Source organism: Vulpes lagopus, chromosome 8, assembly GCF_018345385.1.
Source record: "Vulpes lagopus strain Blue_001 chromosome 8, ASM1834538v1, whole genome shotgun sequence".
Classification (NCBI taxonomy): Eukaryota; Metazoa; Chordata; class Mammalia; order Carnivora; family Canidae; genus Vulpes; species Vulpes lagopus.
This window is the reverse complement of record NC_054831.1, coordinates 77,394,764-77,412,126: the sequence shown is the minus strand read 5'-3', so window position 1 is coordinate 77,412,126 and position 17,363 is coordinate 77,394,764. Positions and strand designations below refer to the sequence as shown.

Genomic DNA, 17,363 nt, shown 5'->3' with positions numbered 1-17,363 from the left:
TTTAGTCACTTTAGTGGCCAGTCTAATCTCTTGGAAACAGATTAGGACATGTCTTGTCGCAGCAACACTGAGTACCCACTTTAACGTTTTTTCCTTTTGCCACTCAGGAAATTTGAATAAGAAACACGCACACACGAACATATATATCTTTAAGAGAAATAATTCATTTGAAAATTCAGTTGAACTGGAAGGGAATATCAGGCATTTTGGAAAGATTATTATTATTATTAGTGATTTTAACCAAAATGCCATCTGTCTAAATTGAAAAATAAGAAGACAGGAGCAAATATATCTGTGAGATTTCAGGCACTGCCCCATGAAATGATCACCGGTCTCTATACCCTTTGGCTAATACTAAGCCATTCTCAGGGGCACCATTTATAATCCTTCTAGGTAAGAGAAATCTAAGAGAAATGAAAGAAAACGAAAGGGGATTGGAAAGAGTCAGGCAGAGCAGGTAATATTCATTATGTGTTTGGTAGAGCTGAAAGCAATTGAAAAGCATTTCCAGATAATAGATTGAAACCTTCAAGATGTGCTTGGTCCTGGCATTGATGTCATCATCATTCTTGGTCTGAGGGTGAGAACATAGGTGAGGAATCCAAATCCATGTTGGAAAATAGAAATCTCAGCATTGGAATTCTTTAAGTGTGTTATGGTAGGAAGATACACAGGAAGGAAGGGAAAGAGGAAATTAGCCCAGTCTAAAATATTTGAAACAGGCAAAAATATTGAAGAATAAGATACTTATTTTTAAGAGTTCTCGGCCCAACATTAGGCATTACACTTATTAAAGTGGATAAATAGGGACGCTTGGGTGGCTCAGCGGTTAAGCACCTGCCTTTGGCTCAGCGCGTGATCCTGGAGACCCGGGATCAAGTCCCACATCAGGCTTCCTGTATGGGGCCTGCTTCTTCCTCTGTGTCTCTGCCTTTATCTCTCATGAATAAATAAATAAAATTAAAAAAAATAAAGTTGATAAATATGTATTAAGACACTTTCATACTGCAAATAATTTCAAAGACAAGATACCCACATTACTCCTAAGAAATGTACTGCTGCTGTGAACGATGGAGACAGATATGCACGTAATATGGATACAGAGCAGCTGCGGACATTGTATTCCTTTGAAAAGACAAGACCCAAGACTGTGAACCCACCTTAATACCTCAAAGCTTAAAAAAAAAAAAAAAAAAAAATTTAAATACCTCAAAGCTGTTCAAATGTATGATTTTAATTATGTACCAGAATAACCTAGCTTCATGGGGTTCTCCTCCCTTGACCCTTTTCTTGTTATCTCTGTTAATGATAATACACTCAGTTTAAATACACTAAATTGAGCAGCTTTTGAATTGAGCTTGGGACTTCTACGACCAGAACATGGTCAGCAGTTGGCTGGAAGGCTTTAGCCAAGCCATTGTGTTTTCCCAGTAGTTTATTAAATAAACTGTAACATATATACAGAAAAGTGGATAAGTCATAAATGTGCAATTCAAACCATTATTCACAATTCCCAGCAACATTTCAGAAGTGTATACTGTGGCAAGTGTTTTTAACTTAATTTTTTATTACACAAGATACATATGATAATTACAGATAAACGGGAAGGAAGAAAAAAACCTACCACTGTATCATAACCTGAAACTAATATAGCATGTGTATTGACTATACTAGAATTAACATTTTTAAAATTTAAAAAAGAAAAAGGAACCATCTATAACCCCACCATGCAGAGCCAATTTCAGGAAATTTTGGTGTGAATGTCCTTATATTCTTTTTTACTTCTTTCATACATTCTTATTTGCTTTTTTTTTCTAACAAAAATTGGATTCTGATGCAGACTATCCATAACTTTTTTTTTGTAAACATATGGTGTGTGTGTGTGTGTGTGTGTGTGTGTGTGAGAGAGAGAGAGAGAGAGAGAGAGAGAGATCTCAGATTACTAGTCTTCTGTTTATCTTCATTTATTAAACAATCCCCTATTTGGGGGTATTTTAAATTACAGTCATTGTAGTTTGCAGGTTTTTGGCAATCATAAACAATGCTATAAATAATATTCTTTTCCCCATATCTTTACTTAGTTGTCTAATTATTTCCTTAGGATTAATTTCTACACATGGAATTGCTGGTCAAGACTAGTACTTTTTTCAGGTTTTGGTAACCATTCAGAAGTGCTATAACCGACCATTCCTCCCATTCCCCATCTTGACTCTTGACATCTTTTTAATCTGTACCCAAAAAAAAAAAAAGGTATTTTATTGTTGTTTTCATGGTCATGTCTTTGATTATCATGAATATAGAACCTTTTTTTTTTCCCTGTTGGTGGTTTTTGTTTCTTTCACTCTATATCACCTGTTTGTGTCCTTTGCTCCTGTTTTATTAAGAATGTTAGTCTCTTTGGTTTCAATTTGAAACAACTCTTTCTATAATAGGGACTGAATTCTCTATCATGTATTTTGCAAATAATTTTCCTCCATTTTGTCTTTGCCTTTGCTTATGATATTTATAGTTTTTGCACAGTCAAATCAGGGTTTCCTTTTATGGTATCTACTTTTGCGGAGATACTTAGAAAATCCTCCTCTACCCCAAGATTAAAAACATATGTTTACTCATTTGTTTGGGTACTTTAATGGTTTTCTGTTTTCTTTTACCAAATATTTAATCCCTTTAGAATTTATGGTTTGCGATATACCCTGTAATTTGAGTCATCTTTTTTCCAAATTAACTACACCATCTTACAACTCAAACAAAGCTAATTCTCAATTTTGTATGATCATTGTCCATTAGATCACATGAATTACCTAAAAAGCATTTTACATAACAGGTTCGCTTGTTACCTCCAGCAAACATTTTCCACTAGAATAGCTAATTGTAAAGTTGAAACAGAGTGATAATCAGAGGAACAAATTCTTTACATGTTCTTTTGAAAATCCCCACCCATCATCTATGAGTAGGTAGGAGATAGAAAATATCCTTCCCTCCAATACCCTCCTCTTGTCAATAACTTAGATTTGGGGGCATATTTCCACCTCTGGTCCTCATAGATCACAAGACTGTTTCTTTTTCCTGTCCTCCCCACCCCCCGCCCCCACCTATTAACTCTGCGGAACCCACAACCGCAGGTGCCTGGGTTCTCCTCCACTCTCCTAACTTGTCTGGTATTTCTTTGCTTCTCTTCTCACCTTATTGACACCCATATTTTCCTCTCCTGTCTTTTATCCATCTTTCTTCCCACATCATAGTGCATATGACTATACAATTTTTTCCTGTGATTTTTGATGACTAGAAAAATATCCTAAATGTATCATTTCTTCCAGGAAACCTCTACTTGCAGGACAAGCTTTTGTTTGTTTGATTAGTAAAATTAAACATGTTCAGGTTTATGAGGTGCCTACAAATGCCTGTTACCATGTTAGGTGCCAAGGACACAGAAATAAAAATAAAAAAGGCTTTACATTCCTTTGAGGATCTACTAGCATAGTAGCCCAGGTAACAGGTATGTGTACATACTATTCAAATGATTCTTCAGCCTTATGGGAATTCTTTGCTCAGTTTTTTTCAGTGTGTTCTTGAAAAGAATAAATAGTCTATTTGTTTGAATACAGAGTTTTTTAAATGTCCATTGGGTCAGTTTTATTATTTCTTTTATTTTGTTCAAACTTTATATACCTTTATTGTTTTGTTTTGTTTTGTTAAGATTTTATTTGTTTGTGAGAGAGAAAGAGAGTGAGAGAGAAGAGAACACAGGCCAGGGGAGGGGCAGAGGCAGAGGGAGGAGCCAAGGGAGAGGGAGGAACAGACTTCACTGAGCAGGGAGCCTGATGTGAGACTTGATTCCAGGGCCACAGGATCATTACCTGAGCTGAAGGCAGACGCTGCAACGACTGGACCACCCAGGGGCCCCTCTTTACTGGTTTTGAACTATTTATTCTGTCAGTTCCAGATAGATATCCTAAAATCCCCAGTTATACTTGTGGATTTGTCTGTTTCTTACAGTTCTATTGGTTCTGCTTTGTATGTTTTAAGGAAATGTTTCTAGGTGCATTCAAGTTTTAAATTGTATTTTCCTGGCACATTGGAACCTTTTACCATTATGAAGAAACCTTCCTTACCACGGTAGTTGTTGCCTTACAATGTATTTTGTGTACTGTCATATTTCCTTGTGTCCACATGCCTCTTTTGCTGGCCATTTCCTTCAGCCTTTCCATTGCTCCACTGTTAGATGTGCCTCTTATAAATAGCATACTGTTAGGTTTCACTGTTTTACCCAATCTGAGCAGTAAATTGTTTAGGCCATTTACATGATATAATTACTGATCTTTAGAGTTATAGTCCACCTTACTTGGAGTTATCTGTTTGTCTTCCTGTTCTAGGTTTCTCCTTTCCTTCTATCATATTGGTTATTTTTTTTTAACATTTCATTTTTCTCCATACTAGTTTAGAAGTTATACTTCATTCCTAATCTTTACATGGTTACCTAGAAATTTTAAATTGAATACCTTTATAACTCCTTTCAAATAATAGAAGTACATTAGTATGCTTTAGCTGTATTCAACCCTGCTGATTTATGTATTACTATTTCCATGTATTTTATCTTTTTAAAATAAGCCATAATATATTATTATTGTTTACTTTAGTCAGTGTCTATTTAACTTTACCAACATGTTTATCATTCTTCCTCGCATCTCAGACCTTCTAATGGGATCACTTTCCTTTTCCCGAAGTACTTCTTTTAGAGCAGAAGTGCTCAGAGTGGTGCATAGGCCCTCAGAATATACAGCTTTTGAATGGTTTGTGTGGTGAAGTGGACAGTGATGAAATAGGAAATGCTCATAAAACACTTTCCCTCCATACTAAAATGTGATAGTTGTCTTGAGTATTTAAGTTGCAAACTCAGCTGGCATCTTTTTTCAAGATACCATTTTTACTTGAAAGAGCAACTGACAGACAATGGCTATTCAGACTTGGATACCTGGCCAACATTTCCTCAAAAATGAACAAAGGAAGACTGTTATTTCATGGAAAATACCTATGATTATGTGTAATAAATGATAAAACAGCAGCTTTTAAGTAAAAATTAGAGTCTTGGAAAACATATTAAAATTTGACAGCTACTTGGTGCTCCAAGGCATTTTTGACGAGATGATGATAACACCAACAAGTGTGATTATTTTAATATTGTATAATGAAATGTGTGGGTAAAATAACTTTTCAAAGTGCTTAGCAGTTCAATGAATTTTAATGTAACACAATATGAAAAGCTTACCAATATGATTTCAGGTTTCACATAGCAACTACCTTAAGAAACTATCACTCATTGTATTTTGGTACAGTATGGAAAATTTTACACAATTATCTATAAAGGCCTTTAACATGCTCCTCCCCTCTCCAATTACATTAAGTAGATTTGCAAAACTATGAAGCTAGTGCTAGTCTTCTCCGAAAATTGTTTTTTAAAAAAATGCTATCTATTAATATGTAATGAGTTTCGTATTCTTACTTTTAAATGATTTAGTAACTACTTATTTTTAAAAAATCTCAGTTTTGGTTTTTAATATGGCAAATAAGGGATGCCTGGGTGGCTCAGCGGTTGAGCGTCTGCCTTCAGCCCAGGGCATGATCCTGGAGTCCTGGGATTGAGTCCCACAGTGGGCTCCCTGCATGGAGCCTGCTTCTCCCTCTGCCTGTGTCTCTGCCCCCCCCCTCTCTCGCGTGCGCGCGCACGCAAATAAATAAAATTTTAAATAATAATAATAATAATAATATGGCAAATACTGACAGATGCACTACACGTAAGCAATAGTTCCTTGAGTTTTTCAGTCATTTTAAGAATGTGAAGTGGTCGCTAAGACTTTCAAAACATTTGAGAATCACTCCTTTAGAATTTCTTTTAGTAAGAATCCACTGTTGGCAAGGCCTTAGATTTTCCTTGCCTGAAGATGTCTTTTATTTGATCCTTATTTTGGGAGTTTACAAAGACAAAATGCAGGTTTCGTCAGCACAGGGAAGATGGGATTCCACTGTTCTTCCAGTTGCATTGTTGCTGTGGAGAAGTCAGCTGTCATCTGTTTCTTTGAAAGTAGTATTCTTCTTCCCCTATGACCATTCCTCAGACTTTCCTCTTTATGATATTTTATAGTTTCACTCTGATGTGTCTAGGTGCAGATTTCCCTTTCTTTTTTTTTTTTTTTTAAGATTTTATTTATTCATGACAGAAACAGAGAGAGACAGAGACATAGGCAGGAGGAGAAGCAGGCTCCATGCAGGGAGCCCGATGTGGGACTAGATCCTGGGACCCCAGGATCACACCCTGGACTGAAGGCTTGCACTAAACTGCTGAGCCACCCAGGCGTCCCAAGATTTTCCTTTCTTATCTTGATTGGGACTCTGGGCTTCACCAAGTCTATGGATTGGTATCTGCCATCCATTCCATAAAAGCCCCCAGATATTCTTATTAACATTTTGTCTCTGCCCCATTCTTTCTCTAGAATTATGATTAAATGTATAGTAATTATTAAACATGCAGCAATTTATCATATTCTCTCCTTGCCCCTCCAAGCTACATTCTACATGATTTCTTCTATCTTCTTACTGAGTTTATAGTTTTCTCATTCTGCTGAGAGTAAATTTGTCGCTGTATTTTTCATTTCTAAGTCAGTTCGTTTCTTTTCAAATCTGCTAATCAATCTTTATAGCTTTATATTACCTGCAGGTAATGTCACACTTTGCTTTTTATTTATTTTTAATGTTGTAGGCAGAGTTGTTGTAGCTGATAATTCTACTGTGTGGTCTTTAAGGGTCTCTTTATTCTATCTGTTAGCTTCTTGTTCTCCCTGATGCTGTCTTGCCTTCTCTTACGTTTGGTTTTCTTTGATTGTGTGCTGCTTTTTTTTCCTTAATAATTATCTGTATTGATAATAGAAGGCTTAGATTTTAAGTTACTTCCTCTCGAGATGATTAGTGCTAGGTACCTAGGCACATTATAAGACCAGAGCACTTTAAATACAGTGTCCCAGACCAGCAGAGCTAAGAATTCACAAGGCTCTGACTCATTCTTACTTAATCAGTGTAGTTGGTTGGGGGTTTTTAATGTGGGATGGGCGTTCTATTAGACTTTCCACTTTGGCAGGCCTAGGCTTTGAAACCTGTCCTCTTTATCAAAGCCAAAGATCAGATTTGCGGTATGCACACTCGCCCTCGGGGCAAAACATCTGTGTTCTACTTATTTCTCCGGGTTCCTGCTTTTCCTTTAGTTTTGGTTCCAGCACCTATATTTCAAACCATTATGGGAAATTGCCTCCAAAAATAGTGTGTAACATTTTAGTGTAACTATAAACATAAGGAGTGCTTGCACTATGGATATAAATATGCCCATAGTCAAGTCTTTGAACTCTTCCCCTATAAGTAAGGCAAAACGCATTCAGTGAGCAGTGAGAGAGATGGTATGGTGTAGTTGTTAGGACCAGAGGTTGTTAGAGTTGTTAGGACCATCTTGCTTACATCACGTACCTTTTAAAGTAATTTAATGTTTTATAAACTTCTAATGAGAGTAGCAAATAATTAGTGCTTTTTAGTGGAGGTGCTTTCTAAACTAAGACTTTAAGAAGGTGGAAAGATACAGTCTGATAATGGTGATGACAGGGATTGTCATGAGCAGCAGCCATCAATATAATGCTGGTGTTCACACTTCATATTTAATGGTGTTTGGCATGTTTCTCTATATCCAGGTACTCACTGTAACCCTCAGAGGCTGCTGTCTATATTCACACTTTGTTGATCAGCAAGCAGGACTTGGAAAGTTCAGTGCAGGATGGTAGAAAGAGGAGATAAGTTGGTGCAGTCACTTTAGGAACAGCTTGGGATTCCTGATAGAGATGAGAATGTGCATGCCCTGTGACCCAGCAACTTTATTCCTGGGAAGATAGCCTGGGGAAATTCTTCACCATGTTTCCAAGTTAACATAAAACACTTACAAAGTAGCATATTTTACCTTCAGTAGGGCGGTGGGCACAAACCCTTGGACTTACTCATACCACAGAATACTATATAACAATTAAGATTAATAATATAGATCTATATATTATATAGATCTATATGTATATATCACCACGGATAAATCAAGAGACCTAAAACTAAGTAGACAGTCGGTAGACAAGTAAGTTCTGGAAATCTAATGCAGAGAGCAAGGAGACTATAGTCAACATTACTATATTATAAACTTCTAAGTTACTAAGAGATTAGACCTTAAATGTTCTCAACACAAAAAAGAAATAATTGTGTAACATGATAAAGGTATTCGCTGACCCTACTATAATAATCATATTATTACTATAATAATCATTGCCATGTATCAATCGAACATATTGTACACCTCAAACTTACACAAGGTTATATGTCAACTATATCTCAATAAAAGAAAAGGAAAGCTAATTGCAAAGGATAAATATAGTGCAACATTGTTTATATAGTTGGAAAACATAAAACGGTATATATTGTTTGTGGGTCTCTACAAACAGCAGAAATACAGAACATACTTGGCAGCTTGAGGACAGTAGTTACTTTGGGAGGAGGAAGGGTGATCAGGAGGGAATGTGGCAAAGGGCGTATGTCTGTGTATCTCCATTTCCTGAACTATCTGTGATACTGTTTTCTTTCTGCTCAAAATTGTGTATAACTTTTTTCTTTCAAATAAGGAATTTTTTTTAAAAACATGAAGAAAGAATTTGGAATCGAATAGACCTTGGTCCAAAATCTACCACCCATGTACCCCTATTCCTCTCTCTAATCCTGTTTCCTCATCGATGAAATGGGATCACGGTAACTTCTTTGAAGCTGTTGTGAAGACTGGGTGAGGTGATATGTGTAAAGTGCCCAGGATTATACCTGCCTTGGTGCTCAGGCCCAGTATTTCGAAGTGGTTTCCACAGTCTCACGGGACTAACATGGGGCAGACCTGGGGTTTGAGCTCAGGTCTGCCCTGTGTGAGTCCCAAGGATGCACACTCCGGAGACCTGCCAGCTGAAAACAGTAGGAAGGGAGCCGTGGCTACTCTTGCCTCCCAGGGGAGCGTCCCTCACCACTGCTACTCACCCTTCTCCCCAGGACTGACTCTGACCAAGCTAAGAGGGGAACAGGGGCCTCTGTGGCTGTCCCCGGCTGCTTGCTTAGAAGAGTATTTTGCTCTTAGAAGAAGAAAGTTCTTCTGTAATAATGTCTGAAATGCCTGATTTGACTGTACCATCTGTTGTGACTTCTCTCTTTCTCTCTTGTTGACAGTGTCATCAGCAAAGTGGTCCCAGCCCCTGAAGCTAAACCAGCCCCTTCTCTGAGTAGACCCAAGACCCCGCCGCCTGCAGCAGCCCCTGCCCCTGTCCCTATGCACGTCGCCCCTGCCCCGGTGCCTTCGCCACTCCTCACGCAGTCCGCCGCGGCCCCAGCTTTGATGCCAGCCCCATCCCCAGCCATCTCTGGAGCCGGAACCTCCAAAGCCCCGGTCCGAAGTGTGGTCACGGAGACCGTCAGCACTTACGTGGTACGCTGCCTTTTATTTCTGTCGTAGCTAAGGAGGAGGCACCTCCGAGCTTGCTCTTCCACTGTGAAAATGTTTTCAGTTACAAAGCAGTGTCTTATGTGTCACTACCGAATTTCAGAGGCAATTCTTTATGACCAGAAAGGTATTTCCACTGCATTTTCAAGCTTTGGGCTATAAAGTATTGTATTAAGATATTTGCATATTTAGTCTCCATAAATAATCAAATCATTGTCAATCAAATGTCAAATCAGTGTCACAGCATTGTTTTTCTTTAATTTGTATTGTTTTATATGTATATGCAACAATGACAACGTATAAATATAGGGATGAATAGTGATATTCAAATCCCACATTGACTTTCTCGTTCAACCAATTATTCACTTAAGAGTATAAGTTACGGGGATCCCTGGGTGGCGCAGCAGTTTGGCGCCTGCGTTTGGCCCAGGGCGCAATCCTGGAGACCTGGGATCGAGTCCCACATCGGGCTCCCGGTGCATGGAGCCTGCTTCTCCCTCTGCCTGTGTCTCTGCCTCTGTGTGTGTGTGTGTGTGTGTGTGTGTGTGTGTGTGTGTGTGACTATCATAAATAAATAAAAAATTTTAAAAAAAGAGTATAAGTTACATAATGTACACAGATCATATGGGCCAGATGCTGTTTCTAGGTAACGGTGCTAATTTACAGTATTTCACTGGTGAAGGTCTAGGATACTCTAGACCTTCAGGGCCTTCATGTTAAGGAAATGAACTTTCAAACCACAGGGCTTCTTAAGTATCTAAGCATGTCTTCAGATGGTAAAACTCAGCTTATTAATGAGTTCACATTGTTGTCATGGGACTGTTTTCAGGTATTTTCCCCATACTTAGTATATAAAGGTCTTACTCAAGCCCTAAAGTCAGGCTAGTAATGAAGTGTGTTTATAAATGCATCCTTTGGACGAGTGTGGAATGACATACGTATATACAACACAAAGATTTTAGGCGCACAGAGGCACTCCATGTACTGATACTGCTGTGCCACCAAATATGTAGACTGTGACCTGTCAGCCTCCTGATGTACAGATCTGTCTGACTAGATAGGATTGGGAAGTAGGACTCTGACAGTTATTATAAATCAGATAAATATTTTCTCTTTTAGGCAATTTCAATAGAAATTTCAATAAATCATTACACTTTTGAGGAATTCTAATGATATAAAGGATAAAAAGAAAATCTCAAGAGTACTGAGAGAAGATATAAAGACATGAAAAATTAACAGAAAAATATTAAATTGGCAATTCAAGGCAAAAATAGAAGATGCGATAAAATTTGTGATCATCAAGGCACCTGGGTAGCTCAGTCAGTTAAGGATCCTCCTTGGTTTCTGCTCAGGTCGTGATCTCAGGGTCATGAGATCAAGCCCAGCTTTTTAGGCTGTGTGCCAAGTATAGAACCTGCTTGAGATTCTTCATCTCCCTCTGCCCCACCCCGCTCATACGCATACTCGCTCGCTCGCTCTGTCTTTTAAAAAAAAAAAATCTATGATCATCGAACTAGCCCATTCAAGGACCAGTTGTCCTGGGTGGTTTTTTTTTTTTATTTTTTTTAATTTTTATTTATTTATGATAGTCACACAGAGAGAGAGAGAGAGAGGCAGAGACATAGGCAGAGGAAGAAGTAGGCTCCATGCACCGGGAGCCCGACGTGGGATTCGATCCCGGGTCTCCAGGATCATGCCCTGGGCCAAAGGCAGGCACTAAACCGCTACGCCACCCAGGGATCCCTGTCCTGGGTGTTTAAATTGAGGTCACATCACCCCTTGATTTCATATATAACTTCTTCTACCTCCGTTGCTTCATCTGTAATTAGACTAGATGATCGATACAATGTGTTCTATCCTTCCGATTCTCCAGAGGACTTTAGGGCTAACTCCCTGGTGATAGATCTAATTGGCATAGGCAACATGGATGGAATGCCTTGTATCTCCTCAGAGACACTTTGTAGACAGAGAACAAAATGTGTGTTTTGGGCTATTGAGCAACATAGGCTATTGAGCAAAAAGGCTGATTTTGTCACTGCCTGATAGTGGGACTTTATAGTGACCACTGTAGTGTCGCTCACGTTCCCCCAGCTCCAGCTTCCCCATTCTTCACGTGTCCAAGGGTTGTTTCAGGATGAGTAAACAAAGTCAGATGTTTGAAGAGCTCAGTACACTGGTTAGATGTTAGTTATTAAGGATGCTATGGCCAATTTCTCTTGTAGCAACAGAGTTATGGCCTTCTCATTTCAAGAGAGGTCAACCAGCAGCAGGGCTGGCCATGCGTGGCCGCTGCAGGGCATAGGACGCTGGACCAGTCTTAACCCTAGACAGCTGGCACCAGAGAACTGGTGGTTCTCTGCCCTGAGAAGCAGAGGGTGAAACCAGACACATAGCTGCCACAGGCTTCTTCAGGAAGCTTTCAGATCAGTGTAGCTTGCCTTTGGTAGAGACCCTTCCAAAAATGGTCAGCCTTAAAATAGCACATCAGTGGAATGAAGCATCTGTGTCCCCAGTATACCCACCACACTCAAAGAGAGCCCTTCTTTTCTGAATATCTAATCAGTGTTGTATCCGAAAGGCTAGGAACCAACTATACTTTGCAAAACAAACTGAATGAGACCATTTGCCGTGTGACTGTAAAAACTTTTGAAAATCAGCTTGTAGTCATTACTGTGTTCAGGAGGCCCGTCCTAGATTTGCTTCTTCCAGATTGGTTTTGTTAATGTGGAATTTGAGGAAGCGACTTATGGATGCTTCTTATTTGGAACTGCGAGGTTAGGGAAAGCAAACGCCAGAGCTCACCACATTCATAGCAAAATGATGTTAAAATGTGTACCTCGTTGGCCTCCTGCGCCCCTTATTCTATTTGCCCTTTACTTGATTGTGCTTTACTGAAAATGTCATAAAGGGAATGGAAAGTTACTTAGTAACAGCTCTTTTATATCCTTGATCTTATCAGCTAGTTCAGGAGAAGGGCTTAGCTAATAAGTAATAAGGTGATACACGCACATTGGGCTGCATGTATTAATTCCATGCCCGTGAATGTGACTGAGAAAGCTGCATACGATCGAGGTTTGTAGCTTTCAGAAATATACACCGTCACTGCCACGATGACCATGATTAGCACCGACTTACGTGTCTGTGGTAGCTTTTAGATCAAAGTGGCTACAGGTCATACAGTGCATAGAACTGGTGATAAAATGCTTTGTTTTTATGACTTACAAAAGAGAGTATAAAATACTCATTAGAAGTGTCTTCTCACTGAGTACGTAGTAGCTCTCTCTTCTTCATGTGATCCCGGGGTAGGGATGATCGCGATCATGGCTTCAGTGAATTGTTAAACCGCTTGCTTGTTTATGAGGCTCACAGGATAAAGCGCTAATCATTCTTACCCTGCCCTCTTTTTGGTTCTTTTTTCACATTCCGTCTGTCTTTGTCCCCCTTTTCCCATCCTCCCATTTAAAAATCCTCAGATCCGAGATGAATGGGGGAATCAGATCTGGATCTGTCCTGGATGCAACAAGCCCGACGACGGGAGTCCCATGATCGGCTGTGACGACTGTGACGACTGGTATCACTGGTGAGCACTGTGGGCCGGGCCAAGCTGGCTGCAAGGGGGGCTCCTCAGGGCACAGCAGTGACCACGATCCATCCTGGACACTCTCTCCGTTCCACTACCATCCTAGGGCAGTGCAGGGAGCAAAATCACAGTAAGAATAACATGTAATTACTATTAATTGTGAAAATCGACAATCTTTGAAGTGGTGTTCTTCAACCTAAATTCCAAATATTTTGCCTAGCCTATATGTCCTTCTTATTTAAAAAAAAAAAAAAAAAATGGAAGGGCACCTGGGTGGCTCAGTCAGTTGAGCATCTGCCTTGGGCTCAGGTCACAATCTCTGGGTCCTGGGGTTGAGTCTCATCTAGCTCCCTGCTCAGTGGGGAATCTGCTTTTCCCTCTGCCTTATCTCCATTTGTGCTCTCTCTCATTCTCTCTCAAATGAATAAAATCTTTAAAGGAGAAAAAAAAGGAGATAAGGGGTTTCCCTTTCCTTTTTTTCCAGTAATATTCTATAAGCCTCAGCGTTTGACAGTAGCCTTGAGGGATGCCCTTGGTAAGCAAGTCACAAGGTGCAGGAAGACATGGCTTGTCTGCCTGTCCGACCTCTCCAACAGCGCCCCCAAACTAAGGAAACACTGCCAGAATGTATGTGAATAATCTCCTCATTTTACAGTTTAAAAATAATATAAAAAGATAGAAATCCACTCGGCCACATGATATAGGATGTACCTATAAGATAAAAGAAGAACCAGCCTGCTTTTTTCTAAAAAGGGGAATGATAGCTAATTCCTGCAGCATGGTGGCAGGAAGGGCCACCCGGCACAGTCACCCCCCTGCCCAGCCACCACACCTCCCAAGTCGGAGCTGTTCAGCCTGGACCCTGCTAGACATGCTCCAGACCTAAAGATGATCTAATTATTTAAAATTATACACACAGGGAAGGAATATGTCCATAAATAAAGCTTCTTCATCCAAAATCTTGTTTGTTCCCTACCCGTGTAGGCCGTGTGTTGGAATAATGGCTGCACCACCAGAAGAGATGCAGTGGTTCTGCCCCAAGTGTGCCAACAAGAAGAAGGACAAAAAGCACAAAAAGCGAAAGCACCGGGCCCACTGACACGTCCCGCGGTGTGGCCTCAGAGGGGAGTTGGTGCAGGTCTGGCTGCCCGTCCACCACCCAGATCCCTGCGGAGAGCGAACCTCGGGTGACCGGGGACAAGAACGCAGCGGCCACCCTGGATTGTACCCCGGGACCACCCGGCAGTGTGACTGCAGAGAGACTCGAGTCGAGGCGTGGCCCAGGACCACCACGCCCCACTTTTCTATTACCAGTGACAAGTATTATTAATAAAAAGACCGTAATCTTCCCTTCTGATTTTCTTTATTCTCTCCAGGGCCTTTTCGTTAAGGTATTAGATGAGAAGATATGTGTCAGCTGCCTCGACTGTAACTCCTGGACGTCAATAGTCTGTACAGTTTGCCACCTCTTCCCCTCTCTAGTAAGATAATCATAACGACAGAAGAGAACACTCCACTTGGAGTGCCGGTAAATATTTTTGTGATGAAAATATATGAAGCTTCCCCGCCCCTGCCCCCCATTTTTAGTACTAACATGTAAAATGTTCAGGCCTTTGTGAAATACCTTCTATTTTTTAAGAAAAAGGTTTCTATCATGTCCTGTTTGCTTTTTGCGCAGATTATTTTTGTTGACTCGCACGTGTTTTCTACGTTCGTGGCCATCGTCCCCATGCCCTTCTCTAAACTGCTGGCGTTCTCACTTGCTTCTACATTTCATCGACTTGTACAAAAACTCCCCCGACTAGCAGATCTCCCCCCTAATGTAAATAATAAATATTTATGAAGTAGTTATTTTTTAAATTTTTATCGTGTTTAATTCTGGCTTTCTCTGAAATCCACGGTGATTTCAGCCATGTCTGTAATTACTGCTGTACATAAGCGAAGAAGGCTAGAAACAGAGCCATAGTTCCAAGTAATCTACCTTGAGCTGAACCCGCCCGGTGCCCCGGTCGCTGTGGGGAGGAGGGCCCTAGCAGTTGGAAGGAAAACAAGGCAATTTAAATCCATTCTTTATGATTTGAAATTGTTTTGTTATCTCTAAGTTTCTTTGACTTTTATGAACGGACATGTAGATTCCCCGAAAGTTTAAAAAAAAAAAAAAACCTACAAAAAAACAGGAAACGAAAAAACATAGACTGTAGCATTTTGTGTTTATATTGTTTTATTTCTGCAAATCTGTTCATTGAGATTGTGGTTTAAAAGGCTGAAATGAAGTATATTATGATTTTTTTTTAAAGAAAACTCATCAAATTTCAGGGTATCACAAAACTTTATTATATTACTATACTGCCCACTATTTATTATATGTTATAGATGTCTGAGAGATAAACCAAATATTTTATTTTTAATGTAAAACATCAAATTTAACTTTATTAGCATATTTTAGCAACTTTGGAATAAATATGGACTTTTACTTGATTTTGAAATAATCCCAATTTGGGCCAGTGTAATGGATATCTTGAATGCTACAATATGGGCTTTGAACCTAAAACAAATATATTAATAGAAATTGTGAATTTTTTTAACGCCAAGTAAATTGATATTAGTGTGTGAATTAGTCATATTTTAAGACTTATTATGTGGTCAGAGAAATGAGGTTTTCTGCCATGAATGTTAAATTGCAAATCAGTGGAAATGGAGCCGACCTTTTAAGGGTGCAGTATTTCACTGCCCTCCTTGTTCTAGAAGCCAAAATGTTTCTATCCCTACAAAGAAACAAAACATCTATGTCGAGCTATGTGTGGGGTTTTTTTTGTTTGTTTTATTAATTTGAGATCATCCTAAATACTTTATACAGTATTTTCACATGCACAGATATACCCATTAGTGCTTTTTGGAGAGGGATGGGGGTGGGGAAGTACAAAATAAAGATTATTGGCTATTTCATAGTTTGCTTTTCCATTTTCTTTATTCAGGATTTAGTTCCTTGAGGCATGGTCAGTGGATCTAAAGTTGCCACGTTTAAGTGAGCCGGTCACACTTCTGAAATAAGAATGGAGGTGCCTCTATATGACTTTCCCCCCAGTCCTACTGTCGAGAGACTTCAGCCCATAATACATTGAAGGAATTTCAATCAGTTGTTGTCCCTTGCTATTTCATGGTTGCTTTCCTAAATCCAGTTCATGATTTTATAAATGGCCTTTGCAATAATAAAACCAAAGAATCATTTTCAGGGGGCTGGATAGCTCAAGGGATTAGTAATGGAATACAGAGCCTTTCACCTCTAGGTCAGTGAGGTGAATCCAGTCCAGGTCACTGGAGACCCAAAGTGGCTACCATCTTCCGACCGCTCAGCGGCCTGCGTGCACCGGCCTGGTGGTGTCAGCCTCTCTGCCCAACGGCTGTCCTTGCACCAGCCAAAGGAAGCTCAAGAAACTGCACAAAGAAACGTGGACTGGAAGATACAACACCTGTGTCACAGAGCAAAGTGAGCAAGTTGGCCAGAGCTGTTCTCCATAAAGTGGTGTGGAGAACAACAGGTCTATAACTTAGAAAAAGAGTGTAGAGAGAGTGGACACGATTCGCTTTGCTTCATGCAGTCGAACAAAGTCGGCCAAGGGGAGGCCCGTCCTGGACGGGAGGGGAAAGATGATGTAATCCAGAGCAAGGCTTTAGGGGACTCAAGAACCCGTAAGAAGAAAGTGGGTTTTGACTTTTGACAGAGGAAACATCAGAGCGAGCAGCAGCAACGTGAGGGGGGCCCAGGCCCAGCCCTGGACACCAAGAGACAGACAGACAGGACCTGGCCTTGGCAGCGGTGTCCACCGGCCTGCCTGTCCCCATCTGAATCACCACTGCCACCTGCTCTGGGCAGACCACACTCTATGAAGGGGGCAGCAGGAGGACACACGCACACACAGCACCCTGGCTGGTGATTTCATCGGAGGAGGCAGTGTTTTAAAAGGAGAGCAACACTCTCATGCCCGGAAAACAAACTTCTGATGGGATCATCTGCATGCACAGCCCTACGAGGCCGGCAAAGCAGGCTTTCTGTGCATGGCCAACCCGGGTCTCTTCTGAGCATGTCTGCAGCAAAGTACAGTGAGGATCTTTATCCTCCAGCTGGTTTATGGTTCCAAACGTCCCGAAGAAAATCAGAGGGTATCAGAGCATTCCAGCTTTGTCGGGCTCCTTCTCAGAGATAAAATATAGTGCCTCTCTCCACTGTGTCACCTA

General features: G+C 40.3%; 1 protein-coding gene across 1 annotated transcript in view; it reads left to right on the top strand.

Moving 5' to 3' along the window:
• The window catches only part of TAF3 (TATA-box binding protein associated factor 3), a 177,926-nt gene extending 162,617 nt beyond the window's left edge, over positions 1 to 15,309 (top strand). The window contains exons 5-7 of the mRNA XM_041766319.1: positions 9,277 to 9,532; positions 13,021 to 13,127; positions 14,112 to 15,309. Coding sequence (XP_041622253.1) covers positions 9,277 to 9,532; positions 13,021 to 13,127; positions 14,112 to 14,226 — 478 coding nt within the window. The 3' untranslated portion in view covers positions 14,227 to 15,309. The remainder of the gene's footprint in view (positions 1 to 9,276; positions 9,533 to 13,020; positions 13,128 to 14,111) is intronic.
• Positions 15,310 to 17,363: the final 2,054 nt, after the last annotated feature.